Source organism: Cololabis saira, chromosome 12, assembly GCF_033807715.1.
Source record: "Cololabis saira isolate AMF1-May2022 chromosome 12, fColSai1.1, whole genome shotgun sequence".
In the NCBI taxonomy this organism is placed as follows: Eukaryota; Metazoa; Chordata; class Actinopteri; order Beloniformes; family Belonidae; genus Cololabis; species Cololabis saira.
The window spans coordinates 29,593,921-29,614,354 of record NC_084598.1 but is presented as its reverse complement, the minus strand read 5'-3'; the positions used below and the strand labels follow the sequence as shown (position 1 = coordinate 29,614,354).

The 20,434-nt window shown below is 40.2% G+C and overlaps 1 protein-coding gene across 4 annotated transcripts in view; it reads right to left on the bottom strand.

The window, feature by feature from the left end:
* Positions 1 to 20,434, bottom strand: part of kazna (kazrin, periplakin interacting protein a) — a 196,484-nt gene that overhangs the window by 118,224 nt on the left and 57,826 nt on the right. For all 4 annotated transcript variants that reach the window (XM_061736480.1, XM_061736479.1, XM_061736478.1 and 1 more), the window contains exon 3: positions 19,089 to 19,278. In XM_061736480.1, the coding sequence (XP_061592464.1) occupies positions 19,089 to 19,278 (190 nt within the window). The remainder of the gene's footprint in view (positions 1 to 19,088; positions 19,279 to 20,434) is intronic.

Genomic DNA, 20,434 nt, shown 5'->3' with positions numbered 1-20,434 from the left:
TTGTGGTTGCAGATGGTCAAAGTGAGTCCTGGGATTGTTGACCTTGGCTTTGTTTACTCTAGCCAGAGTCTTCAAAGACACTCGGCGAGAGCGGTCCCAGAAACTTTACCTCAGTCACCATGGAGACGGTGTAGTTTCGACTGTGAACTTTCCAGGCTCATTACCAGATGAGGTAGTGGGTTCTAAATCACCGCCTCACTCTGTTTGCTTCCTTTCCACTCGTGACTCCAAAGTTACACAAAAGAGGGGGAGAAAGATCAGAGAAGAAAGAAGCTAAACGATGGGAGAAATGATACAATGGCCCTCCCTCTCTGAAAAAGGATGAGTCACAGATGGACAGTAGAATACGACAACAAATGACGAGGGAAGCATGCGAGAGAAATGAAAATGGAGTTGAATAAAAGAGGGAGGCAGAAAGGTTAACAGACATGGAGGGTGAAGAACTGGACTGACTAAAGGCAGTGTTTCTTAAATGTCAGCCATTCGCACGGCTTCAGAATAGACGACGCACTGCTAATGGTCTGTCTGGACTATAAAGGGACCATGTGGAATGGCGGACTCTCAGAACTCAGGGTCAAATTTTTGAGAAGCCATAATTACCTATTTGAAAACTGAATGTTCAGCTCGCACCAAGATGTTTAAAACCCTCTCTTTAGATAAGTATCTTTGATACAAAAAGAAGAAGAAGAAAAAAGACATGTAGCCTATGAGCTATGAGAACTCCAAAGACTCACATGCCTCAATTTGAACTATTTTAAATGAACAAATTACCTGATGCACACCTCTTGTGCTCCACTTTTAAATTAATAAATTAGTAAATAACTGAAACAGACTTAAATATTTTTATATGCATGTGTATATATGTTGTACATTATATATAGTGTTTATATTTTTGTTACTACTATGTATTTACTATATATATATATATATATATATACAGTATATATATATATACAGTATATATATATATACATATATACAAGAGAAAAAAGTACCAAAATAGTAATATATATATATATATATATATATATATATATATATATATATATATATGACTATTTTGGTACTTTGGTAAGAGAAAAAAGTACCAAAATAGTAATATATATATATATATATATATATATATATATATATATATATATATATATATGACTATTTTGGTACTTTGGTAAGAGAAAAAAGTACCAAAATAGTAATATATATATATATATATATATATATATATATATATATATATATATATGACTATTTTGGTACTTTTTTTCTCTTGCCGCTGTTGTAACGCAAAAAAATCTTCATTGTGAGACGAATAAAGGAATTCCTATTATAAAAATGTGCCGTTTAGCAGATCAAAGGTCACTTGAAAAGCAGAGTAAAGACAGTGCAGGTAAGAGTAGCCACTCGACCACTGGCTCAGATGTGCTGCATGAAGTGAGCTAAACTAATGGAGCAGAAAATAGAAGAATCATGAGCCTCTTATCTCCCTGCTAATCGCTATCACAACAGCAAAACTAAAGGAAGATAAGTGAGAAGGAAGTAGATGGAGAGAAATGAAAAGGGGATCAGGAAAAAGCTTGAGGGTCTCTGTAATCTTCATCCCTCCCAATCACAGCCAAGAAGGCCTTTTACTGCTATCAGCATTCCTTAATACTTCCCATCATTAGCTAGCGAGCTCATTCACTTTTGCTATCATTCTCCTGGGTCCCTGTCTATCTGTAATCCTGTCAGGCAGCTCTATTTAGCATGTCCAGCCTTACAGGGGCCAACATTCCTACCTCACTTCTTCCCCTCCCCCACACCCATCGCTGCACCAGAGTCCAGTTTAGTTTTGATCTATTTCTGGCCCCTCCATTGCTTTGCCTCTCACCAGTTCTTCTCAGTTCAGAACTCGCTCAGCAGCCACTGCAGAACCCTAACGTGCAAAGTAAACTCACGATTCTGCTTTAAATGCCCCCAGCAAGCATGCACGCTGTTGTGCATTCATGTCCCACGAGCGCAGAGACACTGTTGCCGACGTTTCCGTGCGGAGGCATCCGTAGGTCAGAGCGCACACTGAAGCAGTTCAATTGTGGAGCCGATAAAATAATAAAAGAGTTCAAGTTGAGGCATGTGCATGAGATTTGATAGTGTAATCATGTGGATGTGATAACTGTGCCACTGGACCAGAATACTCCAGTAATACTGATATGGAGCTACAAAGTGAAGCCCACACCTGCCTCCAAGACAAAGACTCAACAAGGTAATGACAATGTAGAGCTATTTCATGTTCCACTTAAACTTTAATGTAACATCCATTTCAATCCACTATGGTACAGAGAACTTGTTTAACTGCCCAAACATATTCTTCTGGCTCACAAGTGTTCATGAAAATGGTCTGCTTCACGCTGGATGAATTGTTAAACAAAAGCATCTGGTAAAGCGTCAGTATGACAAAAAGAAAAATAAACTAATTAATTAGTGAACAGAGGCAGGACCAAACCATATCTGTCAAACAGTTCTCCCGTGTAACAGCATTTAATAAGAGGCGCAGAATCTAACGCTGTGGAACGACCACGAGTCGGATGTGTTGTCAGAGCTTCAAGGCAGGAAAACATTCATTCTGCACCGTTTCAACGCCATGGTCACTCCACAGTTTTCTCTCTCCTAGCCACAAGCCTCTCAGTATTATGATCGCACAGCTCAATATTTCTCCACTGACCAGGATGAAACCAGGCTGCAAGTGGAAATGAGAAGTGTTGAAATTTCTCTGGAAAAATGTAAACGTAACCAGCGCTAGATGACAAATGTGACCAAACTCAAAACTCGGTTTGCCAAAAAAGTACGTCATTCAACCAAAGGTAATGCGCAAAATAAACAAACTACTCTACAGCCTTGTTCGCCCAGGTGTGTGTGTCTCGATCACAAACTAACACTTTTTGAATGTGAGAATTCGAATCCCTGTGTTTGTCTTAAAGGAGCATGAGGCAAGAATAAGAAATGAGACTCATTAGCGCCATGATGACCGTCGGGGTTCCTGCAGCCAACAGTGAAGCCGGCACGGGAGCGCCATTCAAATCAAGCTCTAAATATGACTTACAATATTATCTTACCTGGTCAGTAGGAAATGAGCCATGTCAGCATCTGTTTTCAGTCCCAATTCAAGTTGAAGCTGCCTCAATGACTCAAACGCGTATCCAATGTTTACTCGTGCTCATGCAGCGTCATTTGACGTCACATCCGCAGGACAGCGCGGGAAATTCCAGTCCCGAATTGCAGCACATTTTGCAGCACACAGCCTGTTCAAGGCAACGGAGAGATACACTAGAGGGATCATTCTTTTTGGTTTGGAACGCTTTATCTGACATTATTACTAGAAAACTTAAAACGTATACAAATTTTTTTCATAAATCCTGCCTCAATCCTGCCTCATGCTCCTTTAAAGGATCTCCTTCGATAACATTATATTTTCAAGCTCTGAATATAAACGAGTGAAAAGAGCTTTTCTGCTTGTGTGTTTTCAGCTCGCAGGCAGCAGCATTACAGATCACAGGTTTACTTAGGTAGAAAAAGAAAATTAAAAAGAGAACAAATCAAAGCTATACAGATTGGGAACATTCACTAGAATAATACAGAAGTCATTTTAGTAGGCAGTTAGACATTTGTATCATGTATAATGGACTCCATTCAGCTGTCAATTATATATTGCATACAGAGTGCTAAGAGACTGAATATGAGGCCCAGAATACCTCCCCGTGTGGTCTGATCACAACGCCTCCTCCATGTAGCATCCTACTTGTGATCAGATCAACAAAGACTTTAATGCAGATGTGAAAACACCGTCTGACACCACTTCAGTCATTTAGAGCAGGACTTTTAATCCAAATATTGAAAAAAAAAATATGGATAAATAAAATGTGCTGGACATTTACAAACATTTACTTGTGAAGAATAACTCTTGAAAAGGGAAGATCTGAGATGTAAACACTTGACCACTGTGACTTCAAAAAAAGCATCTACTTCCAAATGGCAGCTTAATGGCCAACCCACGTAGCTGCAGTTTCAAGAACAGACGAGACAGAGCCTTTTCCATTTCCCAGGAGGGCCATTAAAAAAAGTTTCAAAAAAAAAAAATCTGATGATACTTACTTTGATATTGACCAGCTTTTTTCTGTGTATAGAAAATGATACAAAATTGTTCTCCATTATCCCAAAAACCTCACAGTGACACTACACGCAGCAAATGCACTAAACAGCAAGAACTCTTGGAGGCTACCGATCAATGAATCAATGGTACACGTTGGCATCACTGTGTGGAACATAAGTCTGGGAACATTTCTTGGACACCCCAAGCAGCAAACCAATATCTGAGCCCTAAGCCTATTATAAGTGATTTTTGTGGGCGGGAGACAAAGGAGACCAAACTCAGGTTGGCATGTCACTCCTCACAAGGATTGATTGTCTCATAGACCATATTACACCTCAGAGGCCATTTCAAACGCCATCAGCAGCTGACTTTTCATTTGTCCACTCAAGTAAGAAATACAAAGTGAAAAAACTTTGCATAACAAGCTAAAGAATTATGCAGCATTAAAAATTTGAGGGTTCTTGGCAATCCGTCAGCACATTTTTAGCATCCAAATAAAGTTTGTGTGAAAGATCCGATTATGGACTGTAGAATCAAAGCTTAGATTCTCTTGAGTGATCTGATGGAGTTTAAATCTGATATAAGCAGCTTACTGCTTTGGATCCAAATGCATGCAAACATCAATATCTAATTTTTGTTTTTTCAAAACAACAAGTTGTAATGATGTATCCAAACATGGGTACAATTATAGACTCAATGTGATATCATGTGTCATCTAACACTAATCTCTTTATGACAGAGCTATGACCTCCTTCTACTAGTGAAAACTCATTAACTGAGATAATTCTGACAGAATCAGATCAAATTTGCACCTGCGTACTTGTGTAATGCAGAGGTTTTCTAGACTGGAAAAAAGAAAGGAAAAAAACACACCAAATCTTGTTCAGTGATAACTCAATGTTGGATGCTTTCACATCCAACAATCCAATCATTGATTTGTTGTTAATTCTGGCATATAACAGAAAAGCCCTGAGACATTAAGGAAATTTCAGTTATTGAAAGTGTATTCTGAATCCAGGATTACGTTTTCAAGTTACCAACATCTCAGTTTGTTTCTACTCCTAATAAAAACAGGATAACACTATCGCTTCGCTGTAATTAAAAAGTACTTTTATAATTTATATTATAATTAATATTGTGACTCATTAAACCCTTTCTATACCACTTCATTAAAAAGCACAGTGCTGAATGTATTTGGACATATTATAATTCAAATCCTTTATTAAATGGATTAAAATGGGATCACACTTTTCTAGGGGGATCAGATTTTGATACAGTACCTGTTTTCTAATTAGCTGATCTCCTTCAACGAAGTGCTTTTCCATTTCTCTAAATAAGATTAATCATTTCCTGCCCTTTATACGTCTTGACATCACGTACATCACGAATGACTCGTTCGATCGACTATTTAGCTTAATAAAACAAAAGGCTGGCACAGGTAACGGGAGTATCTTCAATGAAATCAGTTCCCTCTGAAGACTAGGGACTCAGTTTTGTTGCCTATTAAATGTTCATAATCAATCTGGATATAATCTGATTGAAAAAAAAATGGCTGTCAGTCTGAACATGGCTTTTATTTAGACAGAGGCAGTTTAACTGTTACACGCTATGACAGTTCCCAGTAGAGCTTAAATATATCTTCAAATACTGTATGCTATCATAGAGACTTAACTTGTCCCTGAAATAAAATATAATGTGTAATGTTATGTAATTACTGTCACCAAGACCATTACTTTGCTCGTTCTGTATAAGGCAGTCAACACGTAAATAAATCTGGTAATGTCTCTCCAGCATGACCACTCGAGCAGTGCAAGCTGTTAATAAGTATGCCAACAACTTTATTTGGTTTTAATGACCTAAGGCAGTATTTGAAGCTAAAATTATCCATTTGTCATCAGTTTAACTGTTCAAAATGCACAATTCCCAACAGTCAACTACTATTTAATAAGCTACAACACCAATAAATTAAGACACTGATGGCTGGTACTTTTCTGTATCCATGACGACGTACCCTTCAATCTATTGAAGAGATTGAAGGCAATGGTCCTGTAGATTCTAACGATGAAAAGTTTTGGGTCTGTATCAGAAATCAATTCTGTATGCTCGGCCAAGCATGTCAATTAATGGCCACAGATCATGCCAGTGCATGAATCACTCGCAGCGCAAAGCACATCACTTAGCCAGACTCAATATGTGTCCCTCTGACTGTCTGTCTGTCTTTTCCACAGAGAGCCTGCAAAACATGTTTCCACACACAAAACAATAAACTCTGGAAAAGGCTCCAAAAGTACCAGATAGACATAAATCTTATAAATGTATTGCCTTTAAGCCTTATCGACCAAAAACTTTCAATAAGATGTACAACATAGCCTAATGACTCTACTTACAGTCCCCTTTCTTCCGTGCATCTAAATCAAACTGAAAGACAAATGCATGTAACTTCAATATCCTATCTTTTGTATTTGGCAATCGATCACAGGGCTGAACTTATATTATTCTGAATGAAATGTGCATCTCTCAAAATATAGCTTGTTTTTTTTATTCAAAATACTTCCAAATTAACTTGCCTTGCCAAAACACTGATGAGGTAAAACGAGAGACATTTCCTTTGAGAAATTGTAAATATTACAAAATGAATGCATCTAAAACTTCCACCAACACACATGAAAATGTCCTATAACAGGATCGTTATGTAGAAACTGGTTAAAATCATTAAAACATGATATCCTGAGCTGGATCAATCTGGTGTTCTTCCTAATAAATCATTAAATCCTATATACTTTTTTTTAGAGATAGTTACCAACCTGAGATGCTGTCAGATAGCAGAAATGACCCATTTAATTAGCCAGTCAGGCTGTCAACGATCTATTCTGAGATTCCCTGAGATGACAAAGGTTTACAACGTACTCGTTTCAAACAAAGGGCTGAAGAAGTAGACATGTCATATCAGGAAGCACCAGCTGTCACAGCAACATCTTCTCATGAAACCCCTTAAAGGTGGGAAATAACTGACAGAGAGTCTCCCTCTTAACTTGATTTTGAACTTTGGGTGAACTTTCTATGTTTGGATGGGAGATATGAGACAAATCCTTCTCACACAAGGTAGACCGTGACTTGACAGAGCGCCTGGCAGTACCTGTCTCTTTATTCTGCCACAGATCACAACCAGCTTAGTCAATGCAAGTTCAGCAAAGCACAACATATAAAACATTCTGTTAGTTCTTTTTCCTTTGAAAGCCTAGATAAATGATGTACATTCTGTTGTTGCCTGCAGGATATTACATGTAAAATGTCAGATAAAAGGGCATTAATATTTCTGTTTACATTCTGAGATTCATCTCGTCCAGAAATAAAACACAACTATAAAAATCATACCTTCTTAACCAAAAGCTTGGCTCAAGCAAAAAAGATGTTGAGATTCCAGCCACACACCGGCAGCGCCACTCTCCTCTGCCTCCGAGCATGTGAACATGAAAAAATGCAGGGTTTGTTTACAAGAGTGTGTGCAGCGGTGAATGCCAGAAACCTAGCGAGCATTGCAGGTTTGAAAAACTGTGTGACAGTGTTACTATATACACATATAGGAATTTCAACAGCTAATAGAGGAGAACTATGCTGGACCTAAACACACACAGAACCCACTGATTCAAGGTAATGACACAAAATGTAAAAAAAAACAAACTATGGTTTATCCCGATCACACTTATGTCTGGGCAACATCACAAGTAGGCTATTGCATTCTTGCTTAAACCTGAGACTGAAAGGTTTCAAGAAGTGTTTGTGATATTTTTTGATTTTTCTCTCTATAAAATGAAACAGCTACGAGAATAATTGTTAATTTTTACCATCGTTTAGGCTCATGGAGTAAGAAAGTCTGTGAAATAATAAAACTATTAATTTCATGTAGACAATACTGACTCCAGGCTACGTTTCAAAAACTTAAAACACAACCTCAAAAGTTACCTCAACCTTAAAGTTAGCTTCCTATTCCAAGCTTCAGATCTAGCAGTCGGCAAAAGGACCACTGCTGAATTGAAAACTGAGAACTGATTGCCACCTCCAGCTTTACTTCCATTTTCCAGCCAGTTGAACTGCAGATCAAATGAATCTGTGCTTTTTGTGATACTAATCATGTTTAACTTTGAGCGCAGCAGCAGGTTAGCCACATGCTAGGTTGGCTGCGGCATGCAATTGGCCAGACTTGTTTATGAAAGTGATATTACATTTCCGCAAGCCTTATGCCTCCAGATTCTGTAGTTCTCTAAATCCTTCATGTCTTACATGACATTACCCAAAAATATTAAATTGCGAGATTCAATCTGTTGAATGTTGAAGAATGAAGACTTAATTCTCCGGACATTTGCATCAGGTTGACCCTAAAGCAGCAGGACTGTGACACTAAAAAGCAGTAATTATTTTATTTGTAATTATTTTGTGGAATTTGACAACTGAACTTTAGACAGACCATTGTAACTAAAGGTATCTTAAGAATCCACTAAAAGAAGTAATATTAGCAAAAAGTAATAAGTGATTTCATTTGAGAATAGTAATGACTTGTGGATGAGTGTTTGTGTGAGCTTGTAATTTCTAAAGTGAAAAAGAAAATTATATTATGTATGAAAAGATACACCTGGCATTTGAAAAAAAACCTTTCGATATCTGTTAGAAAATGAATCTGTTAGGGAACAAACAACTCAACTGGCGTATGAAGGTATTTTTGAAAAAAGATTTCATCTCTGGAAAATAACATCTTTGTAATGGTGATACACACTTTTCTGGTACAGCAAGTCCTGAAAACACATTCCTTTCCAAATCAGCAGAAGAAAAATATCTGTTTTTGGCAAACTGTCCAGTTTTTATCCGTAGGCATAAAAATAAAATAAAAACAATATCAACAACGAAAAATGATTGAGCTCCCATTGGGACACGCTGAAAATTGCTTGACATTATCATTTATTAAAAGAAAAAATATTTTACAGTATAAGAAAACTTAATTTGTTAACTAGCTATTCACTGTAAACAAGTGCTGGCTGTCTTGTAGAAGATTATGAGGGACGTGTTGCATGTCATTTATCAAATCATTATATGTTCTTGTCTCTGGGTTTAATGTACGAAGTTGTTAAAAACAGTAAACCAGTAAATAAAGTGACATGATCAATGAGAGGCTTTTAAAACACGTGATATAGTGGAGCTGCATAAATTCATTACATTACACATCAAAGCCCTACAGAAATGCACATTTTCGAAATTAAACTCTGTGGCAAACCTGCACCACAAGTATGGTGGCTTTTTTCAAGCCCAAATGCTTCAGCAGATGAAATATAACATTCAACATATATTTCATGCTTCGTAATAACAGCAAAAAAGCAGAAGAATTTGGTTAATGACGCGTGAAAAAAACTAATGAGGTAGATGATGAAGAGTTTCCCCAGACAGGAGCTGTATCCTGTAAAAATAGCACCATAGGTAATATTTTCTATCCTTGTTACAGAGGCAAATGTGCCCACATGCACGCAAGCCCACACCAAGAAAAACACTTTTTATTTTGGAGGACACACATCTCTCTGTTTATGTAAGTATGTAATGTTTCTTCTCCTTCAGTGTGATAACAGGGTTGAGATGGCAAACACATTTGCTCTCTCCATCCACCAAGCCGGTCCTTTTCGTATGTCGGCCTCACTCTAGCACTGCGCTTCCTATCAACTGGAAGCTTTATCCAATTTGTCAGGGTTGACATACACATGGCAAAAGATGCCTCCCTTTCTATCGGTCACACATGCCCATTCCTCCTCCGTCATGCGGCCTTGAGACAGTCTCGCCTGTGCCAGCAGGCATTTGGATACCTGATGGTGGGGCCCACCTGCCACCACTGTGACACACAGGCTTGCCTGATCCGCCGCTCCGACCCAGCGGGCTCCAGATGGCTGGACATTCTGCATGCTGATAGATGGACTGTTGGACACTAACTGATTATTCATATTAACATCAGCCAGCCTCGACTAACTGACCAAAACAAACACAGGAACAGCATCATCCCTGTTTATGTCGACTGCTGACATGATCTTTAGCAATACAAACTGAGATATCAAGAATGATTTCTTTCAACTTAACATACTGTATGAAAGGCTCTCAAACATTTAAATGTGTGTCACTTTGAATGGCCACATATGCTTTTTCATGTTTGCTTAAACACAAAGTTATACTGATGAATTAACATCTTTGACAAGACTAAAGCTTCCAAAGCTGAAAAACTGTTACACTGAGGTGGTAAGTGAACAGCCTGTTTTGTGCAAGCAGCTGGGATGTGTAGGGTTTTAGCACAAAAGCGTTTGCTACAGTGACTGTAGTTGTCATGTTTGTTAAGGAGACAACAAAATCTATTTTCCTTTATGTATGTCATAGCTACCCAAAGAAAAGCTATAAATGTAATTAATTATCATGTGGAAACAGGTTAGCAACTATGGACTCTTCTACAACTGTATTGATGACACTATTGTTGTTGGTATTAACCCAGGTTCGTTTTCCAGCTGGGGCCTGTACTACGAAGCAAGTTCAACTTACCCAGGATATCTTTTCCTTATCCAGATTCACTAACCCGGACAATTGCAATCACGCTAAGCGGTCACACGACGGTGGTTATCAACTCGGTATATCAACCCAGGTTTCTCCAATCTGGATATGAGCGCGTGCACATAAAAGGGGCGGTGTTTTCAGCGCATGACCAATCGCAAGCATGGAGAAGTCCGCTGTCAGAGCCGCTTATTTCAGTAGCGAAGAGCAAAGGATAAATTACACTGTGATTTAACTTAATATTTAGACTTGAAATTAAAAGTTCATGTCGTGTTCAAATTAAACGAGGTCTGACATTTCATCCTCTCTCAAATGACTCATACCTTGTTTGTACAGTATATTTACAGTTTGTACATAAAGGTTTATTTGCAAAAGTAGTTTTCTTAGAAAGACGGAGTGAGGGTATCTACAGCAAAGACAAACGTACTCGCATACCTCTCTGTCAGGAGAAAAGAAATGATAAAGTGTTGATACTTGGGTATGAAAGGAATTGCTTAGTTTCTTGACTAATTCAATTTTTGTTGAAAGTCAGCCCACTCTTTTTTTTTTTCCTCTCACGATCCGCGCACCGAGCTCCACTGGATTCTCTTCGAAAGGGCATGCCATTTTCCAAGAGAGCTGATTGGTCAGTGGGCGGTGCTTTTATACCCGGCGATCTGTATCTCGAACATAACCTGCTCCGGAGCAGGTTAGCGGTTCAGCATAAGTTACCATGGCGATGTACCCCGGTAAGAAGTGAACCACCGTCGTAGTCCTGAAAACCCAGGGTTAAACCTGAAGTTACCTCGCTAACCCCAAATCCCGCTTCGTAGTACAGGCCCCTGGTGTTCCTGATCTGTTGTTGTTGCTGTTCTCTCCTCTCTCCTGTCCTCTCATCCCCCAACCAGGTGAGGCAGAAGGCCGCCCTTCCTAAGTCTGCTTTTGCCAGAGGTATTTTCCTGTTAAAGGGGAGTTTTTCCTTTCCACTGTCACCTGGTGCTTGCTCAGGATGGGGGATTGTATCAAAGAAACGTTTTAAAGCAATCTCTTGGTTTCCTTAGCAAAGCAATAATTATGGGCATGCCAGAAGTGGGAAGCTGCAAAGGGTGTATGGCATGACCCCAATCTGATATGGAAGGAAAAAAAAGCCAGAAACATAAAAGACAATATGATCCTTAATGTGACACGATAGCAGATAATCAGCCCAGCATCAAAGAAAGATGTCCAGCTGTGATCTTTGTTCTTGCATTCCCTCGACTTTCATAGTTTTGATCTGATTCTTACATGAACATGAAGGATTTTAGGTCATTTTCCAGTACAGTATGTGTTAAAAACATGCCTTGACAACATGTATATGTGTTGAAAATGTTTGCGTCTGACCTGCAATAGAAGCGTGATTAACATGTATGTCATCAAGACCCTGATGTCACACCAAGGGAGAGGAAAGATTACTTATTTAGTCATCGATCCATGAGCTCTGCCAACTGCATGGCCTTCAGAATTTCAACCAATCAGAAAACACGTGAGCCAAATCTGCTTGTAATTCAGAAAGAGTCTCTCTGTTTAAATGTTAGAAATGGTTAGAAATTATGGCTACTTTAAGTTGCCGTTAGAAAGAAACAAAACCTTCAACGTTCCTCTGAATCCACTCATCGGTAGCTGTCAAGTTTTTGCAAATTGTCCACAGCTTAGAAGAAGGAAATACTCAATTTACACATCATTTAAACAAAAATAATTCTTAATGTTATTTTTCCTGTCTCAGTAACGTAGCTCTCCCAACAACGTTTCACTCCTGTCAGCAACTCAGATACGACATGTGGGAGGTGGAGGAAGTGTTTAATATCAAATAGCTAATTTAATGGCATGTGTGGCTCCACACTCCCCCAGATTCTACTCTGTAAACATCGAATGTCATTGCTTTGTGCCAGGAACATAGTATCCTGTGCCCTTTTCATGAACAATGTAGCATTCTCAGCTCCCTCGACTGGCCCTTGTGAACCGTTGGAGGCCGTTTGACACATGAGTAGAGGCTTTATACAATCACTGATCTGAGATACTACTCTTTTTGTTAGCTCCTAATCGGTTGCAGTGGGATGCGCAAAAGAGGAAACCTGACTCAAGACCAACCAGCAGTCTAAAAATGCTCCTGGGCAGGGCGATGGCTGAGCTAATTCTATTTGTCCTGAGCTAAAATACTTGTATCGTCTTGGGTTACACACTATCCTTTGGCAAAGATGCAAAAATTCACATGCAGTTGTGAAATCATGGCCTGAAGAAGATGAACAGTGCTCTAAATGAAACTGTAAACTGTAGAGTAATAGTAGATTTCAACATTTAATGCTTTATTATGCTGTACATTGTTATGCTTTCAAAGTGCCTGCAGAGAGACCTTGTGAGAAATTAAGTAAGACACTGATTTCACCATCTCCGCACAGTTCTGCAGCTTTTTGTAATGATCACACGTAGTGTGCGCTTCGACTTCATCGAAAGCCAAAAATACATACAGGTAAATCTCACTTCATCTCGGTCTACAGCCTGAGAAATGTCATTTCATCACAGCTGCTGCCAGCCCTCTTTGTTAATAATAGACCCCCACTCCTCACCAAGTCCCCATCACATCACATCATTCAAAAACCACTGGGGGAGGAGGGCTTCATGCTTGAAGAACACACACTTTCCTCATCTCCAATCTCAGTCTATTATGAGTCATCTTTCTGTGGCTACAGAGCAGGCCTTGCAGCTTGCAGAGTATTATCCAGTGAAACTGCGGCATAGTCTTGCATACACCCGTCTGCGTATTATTTAGCAACTTTATTTCTTTCAAGATGCTCTTTTCACTGGCGAGAATACAATACCATACAATTCTCAGCCATGCTATCAGGTCTGTGGGGTTATGTATGTGTGTTATTTATGACTGCATCACACTTATAAAACCCACAGTCCAGGCTCGAAATGCTAGAAACTGAAGGATAATCGCAGTACTGGTAGTATGAAAACATTGATGCACACCATTACCCTCGAGTTAATCTTTGTTTCAAATTAATGAGACTTTTAATTCATGTTCACTGTAGTGTGTTTATGTGCAGCACTCATGAACACACAGATTATTGAAAATCTTTGTCTCTCCGACATTAAGAATTACATTGCGTTTCCCTTTTTTTTCTCACTCTCAGTCTCCACTCTTTTACAAAACACAGCTCAGCGTTTGCGTTAAATGGCATTTGAATATGTGCAATGTCACCAATTACCGAGGACGCTTGCTCCAGCCATCTGCCGCCGTGTGTGAGGCTGCATGTTAGCATCACTTTTCAGGACAGGTGGGCTGAAGGACATAGGGCAGCATACATTTGCATAACTGAGAGTGTCTTACACTTAAGGCAGGCTGACCAACCCGAAAAAAAAATAAAAATATATATATAATGTGCCTAACCTACCCAAATGCAGTGAAGAATGCAAATTGTCAATTGAAGGCCTGCTGGTAGCTGACTGTGTTGAAAAATCTTTTCTCCTGTGTTCAATGACTTATGACAAGGCCACAGAGGGGTGTGTGTGGCAGAGCTGTGACTACATACACACCAGGAATATGGTGAACACACACGCAGGAGAAAACACATCACACGTTTTACATGGTAATTACCGAGTTCACTGCTGTTCTTAATGAATGTCCTTAAGGTCGCCGACTACGATCACTCACCGCTGACATGCTTTACCACATTCAGCCACATGTTCGGGTTTAGTAATCGTAGTTACTTTGGAAAATCCATTTGAAATACAACCTCCCGGGTGGAGAGTCTTCATGTGCTTGAAATATGCTAGCAGAGTTACTGCACTTGGCACCAGAAAAGGAGCTAAATGACGTTTTCCAAAGCAATTGCTGCGTAACCAATTTTTGCTGCACTTTTGAGGGCTGCTCTGATGAGTAACCATCTGTTAGCCGACTCTGTTAAATAAATGACTATTAAATGTGCTACAAACACGAAACCTAAGGAGGACAAATTTTCCCCCTCACACAAGTCATTACGTTTCTCGTCTCCATAGACAGAGAGGGATTCCAATTCTATCTCCATTGACAAAAAGAATAATGAGATTTGGTGCCATTTTTCACAGTTTGCGGTCATTCATTAAAGCCATTCACAATTCCATTACCGTGTCACCGCGTCCCTCTACTTGTTTCGCTGTTTTTCAGCCAGAGCTGGCGTCGTGTGCCTCTCTGATGGAGAAGCGCTGCATCAACCCCTCTTCAAGAGTTCAGTAAAAGAGAGTATGAAAGGGTAAAGATGACAAAATGGCACTTTTTTTTATGAGAAGACAAAATTCAGTGGGAAATGCAAATTATGTAAAAAACTGGCAAACTATGCAGGGTATTTTAATTTGAAAGACTCTGCAGGGACTTGTGTTGCAGCCAGTGTGGCACAGGGAGGAGAGACTGGATTAAATTAAACACTAGTACATTCTGAAGGAAAACACTGTTTCAAAGCTGAAAAAACACGGACTATTAAAAGGCTGGAAAATACATTTGGATAAAATCCTAATTTCAAGTTAAAATCCACAATGGACTGCCCCAAGACGAGCAAACTGAAGGTTTGGTATGGACTGCACAGTCCCCGACCTAATCATTATTAAACCTCTGTGGACAGACTTCACAGGAGCAGAGCACGCAAGGCAGCCCAAGCATTTGACAGAAAATTTTGAGAGAATGACTGAAAATCATCCACCATATGAGCTGAAAGGCCTTTATCATGCAAGAGGCTAGGATGCATGTCAAAAGGTCGTTCAGCTCTACTAACCAGCCTCTTACACCCTTTTTGTTATTTTAAAACAGTAAAATATGACAGCAGTAATATTATTTTTCTTAGAATAATAAAAATGCATCATATTTTGTAGTCTAATATGTGCACAGTGACAATATTTATGCAGCTGAGACAGTTTTTTTCTTTTTTTCCTCTTCTTATTTAGTCTTTGGTCAACAGTTGCAAATTTGTGATAAGGAAAGCTTTAAACATTTTTGTTTGTACTTTTTATCAAAAATTTCCGGATAGAAAAAATAAACGTAGAAATAATTTAGCCTACCCAGCTATTCAGTTGTGGAAGTTGCTTGCAGCATGTTTAGAGGGCAGTATTTTTACATTTGCATGTAAGAGCATAATTTAAGGGTGCGTGTCCCGTTCCAGTAGGAGCACATGTACATGCAGCACATTTTAAAAGTTCCAATGCCCAAACTCTTCTTCTCAGTGGTAATGAAGCATTTACTGTGCGAGCACTGTCTCTCTGATATACTGACAGTTCAATGTTAACGCTGTACACAGCATGACGGGACCCCCCCCGAGCAGAGAGAATCTGCACTCACGCATGACAATTGTAATCACAGACCAAAGTAATTTCACCGAAATGCCACGTTACCCTACAGAGTCTGATACGAGACCAGGGAAGTCAGTGTATAGAGCAGACAGTGAATGCATTTTTGTCTCGTGGCAAGATTACATTAAAAAGGACATCAAATATTTCTCCTGCAGTTTCTGGACTGCCTGATGCTAAAAAGAGATTGAGGGAGAGATTTGCTGCCCCTCTCCCACTAAGATGCCAATAGGTTTTGCCACACAGCTGGTGGAAAATAGCTAAGTCTCTTTAAAATCTCGCTCTGACAAATGGGGCGCCGTCACTATACTGCACTGCCTGGAGGCTGCAGGTTGGACCAGCGCGAGACGGGAAGGGCCGCTTTCTTTCTGCGACATTTATGGTGATCTCTCTGCAGAAACACAGTACAATATTTGTGTTTTTATTGAAATTAAAACTCTCCATGGACAGCTAGACAACAATGTCAATGAGAAAGAGTGAAGCCAAGGCACAAACGTTTAATAATTCAACATTATTGTGTTCCACATTCGATCAGCAACAGAAAAATTAGGTTTGGACACTATGAGAACTTGATAAGACAAGACGTTGAGTTATTACTTTACTATGGGCCTGTGATGGTTGTGGCAAAGTTTAAAGAACGTCTGTAGATGAAGTTTCATTGTAGGTGGGGATCATTTTTTTAGTTTTTTTTCTAACTGTGTACACTCCTGTGAAAGATCTTCCGGAGAATAACAGCTTCTCGATCACAACTATTACTAAAAACAATACCTAACGGTTGTTGCAGTGAAATACGACAGAAAAGGCCTTTACATTTCCTGCCTCAGCTTCCAGAGTGGAGCCTGATATGACATCCTCCCTCGTACACGAGGAGAGTGGTGTCACAGCATAAATCAAGGCTATGGGCAGAGGTTTTGGATCAGATATATGGCTGCTCCGAATTTTTCTTTGCAAGCAGACAAAACTTAAGCAAAGCTAAATGACTTCCACCAAAGTCTCTTAGAGGGGATGATGGTAACAACCTCAAGGTGTAACATATTGTGAATGAGCTTTGGAGGCTCATATCTGTATTTGTTTCAGAAACAGCTGTGTGGTTGATATCTTCTGCAGGAGCTCTCATTTATTCAATTCTTTTTTATCTTATTTTTATTTTATTTTACAACCACTGGGTTGTAAAACATAACATGCATATGCTTACAGTAGAAAAACAATTAAGCTCTTCCCGTCTGCCAGTCGTGATGGTGCTGCTGGTACTGAAATGCCAGATAGCACCCCCAGCACAGCTTCCCTCAGGACTCTGACTTTGACGGCTGTGCAATGAACCAGCGACCCTCAACACACTCTGCTCTTCCCAACACAGCCACCGGTGATAAATTACCTAATCCCCCTGTCCCTAGTTCTATTATGCACCCTAAGCTTGGAAAAAAAAAAAAACATCTGGGAGAGAAAGGGCTTTAGAACAAACAGCAAGAGATAGGAGGGAACAAAAAGAAGAAATAAAAGGGAGGAATGTTTTATTGACATAGACACAAGTACATAGAGATGATATACTGGCCAGACAAAAGCTATGACCAGCACCCACCATTCAGTGTCAAAAGGGCAAGCCATTTTTGAAAACAAGCAGCCATTCAGGGGCATTGTATTTCCAGATAATTGTGTCTAACAAAATCCACCATGGGAGAGATCTGCAGATAGGTGTCAGCTCCTGATAGTGTCTCATTTTAGAAACACTGCAACTATCATCAGCACGGACCAGTTAGAGTGCCCTTTTCTGCAGGCTTTGTGGTGTAAATGTGAGCTTTATGCATTTTCTCGTCAGTGAACATGCTCGTCTCAGGAATCATTTCAATTGATGTTTTCAGTCCCTCGTTGCCGCTGAGAAGCAGCGCTGACATCACTGATCAAGCCCTCCCGGAGGAATGCTCGTCATCCCTCACACCGGTACACACACTGCTATGGAAACAGCAGGAATGCGAGCGTGCATCAGAGTTAAAGGGATAATGCAAGGAGAGAACAAACTGAGAAACAAAAGGCGCACGATCAGTCCATTGAAAACACTGCTGACACACGTCCAAACTGCCCCCGATCAGCTGTGTAAGACAGCCTGTGTTCACATTTTTTCTCTTTCAAATGCACAACAGAGGTCAAATGAGGACTAAATGACTCATTGTCACAGAAAAAAGACAAGAAAAAAGGAAAGTTGGCTGACAGTTTTTTCGAATGCTGGGGGAGGAAATACTGCAGGTCCATTACTGACTCTGATCGCGGAAGTGTCAGAGGGAGATGTGGTTTCACAGCGAAGAGCTGCCAAAGTGGATGAAACGCAGCCTATCAGACAGATCACCATACAAACTCACTGCTATGGAAACGGCAAAAGTGAGCGTATGTGTGTGCCAAAAGTTGTACGGACATGAAAAACCATGGGCACACCGCACTTATGCATTTCAACAGGAACTTTAGCGAACATCTGTTATCCATCTATATGTCAAAGTGAGTGTAAAAGTTAAAAAAGGGCAAACAAAGCAGCTGCAGCGCACACAACCACACACGGAAGACGGATTGGGCACCCATTCAAACGGCTCAGTAACAGTAACCCACAGCAACCCTTAAAGCCCTCTTTCCCTTCCACCTCAAGAGACCCAGATCCTCTTGCCCAGTTAAGGGAGAAGCAAATGAACTAGCACACGGAGTGCCTGTGAGTAAAAAGACGCTGTAATTTTACCCACCGTGCCCCTGCTGAAGTGCAGCACCACCCCCTCTCAAAAGGTTCAGGGGGTTAATTATTCAACATGATAGCAGATTTGTGGGAGAACTGAGACTGGACGCAACCCAACAGAGACTCATTACCTCTTCTGTTCAATTCGCCCACAAATCGACTTTCAAATGTGAACTTATCGCCATGAATGGAGGCATGAGTGGAGACCTTTTCAGATCACTCTTCAATAACATCCAATGCATGCACGAACGTAACGACACACTTTGCAAGCTGACACACAGCTGCAACTTCTCCTCGTGTTTGCAGGACACAGTCAGGCTCGCTACACACTCCATGTGGCTCTCTTACCGTTGTGGTTGTGCTGCAGGGTCTCAAGCATGCTGGTGGAGGAGTCTGTGGCTCCCAGCTCGGCCAGTCTGCGGCTGGTGGCGCTCAGCTCGGACCTGAGGTTGGTCACCTCCTGGCTGGCTGACTGAATGGCCCCATCGATGCGCTGGGCTAATTGCTTGTTGTCATCCATCATTTTCAGGATTTTTGCCTGAGGAAGAGAGGGGAATCCAGACACGGTGTCATGCTGACAAGTTGATCATTTCCTGACAAGGAAGGTGTCCCCAAATAAAATCCTCTCCTCTTTCAGTTTTTTTCCTCCACTGTCCTCCTTTCCTTCTCTATGAGAAAGCCAAGTTCCTCAAAATCCACAAAGCAGTTTGTCCTTTCCCTTAAGGAGACACATCTGGCTCAGTGGGAATGTGCATTTGCAGGAGGGAGTGTAAATCTTAGAGGTGGTGTGTGTGTATGTGTGTGTGTGTGTGTGTGTGTGGTGTTAGGGTGTCAGTGTTAAAGCATGCCGGTGTGTGTGAGAGAGAGAGAGTTAAACAACAGCATGAGTTTGTCTGTGTGTGTCAGAGAGCCAGCACTGCTCCTGTGAAATGTGCTCACTGCAACTGACTGCTGGGAGGACACAGAGCATTGAGAGATGACAAGCACCTTTTTAAATGGACTGTACCATTTGTAGGAAAAGGCATAGGGGGGTTGGAAGGCTAGTCCAAACAATACCATACAACTCACAGAGCCACTGCACAGCTGGCTGCAGGAGATACTGCTCTGAGGCTCGTGGGTCGTGTCTTTGACTAAAATGATCTTTGGCTTCCTCAGCAAAGTTCTGTAAGTCAATAAAAATGGACTTCAGTGAGATACTCTTGCTCTTTTCTACTCCTTTGTGTGTGCATACTGCACAGACCTCCTGCGGTGGACTCATGGACAAAGGGAAGGAAATCATTAGGTTCACAAAGGAACAGCTGTTGTGAGAAAACAATAACAGTTAAATCAAAGCCTTTAACATCAAGTAGTCCTCGTTCAAACAAAGAAACAAAGCCATTTTTAAAGTTTTATTATAATGTTGAAGAAAATTTAACAACAACATATTAGCTGACTAACATTACCAAATGGACATTTATGCATTCGTTTAAGTGCTTCCACTGAGGGCTGATAGATTTCAATGTACTGTTGTCACACGTCACAACGGCACTAACTGATCGGTAAGTTGAGTCTACAGAGAATTATTTAGCCCAAGTCCAAAGCAGTTTTTTCTTTGTTCGTTTTGTTTTGTTTTTGTTGGGGTTTTTTTTCCCGTATTTCCAATGTCTTGTTTAAATATTATATTTCTTCTCGATGGACGAAAGACGTGACTGGCT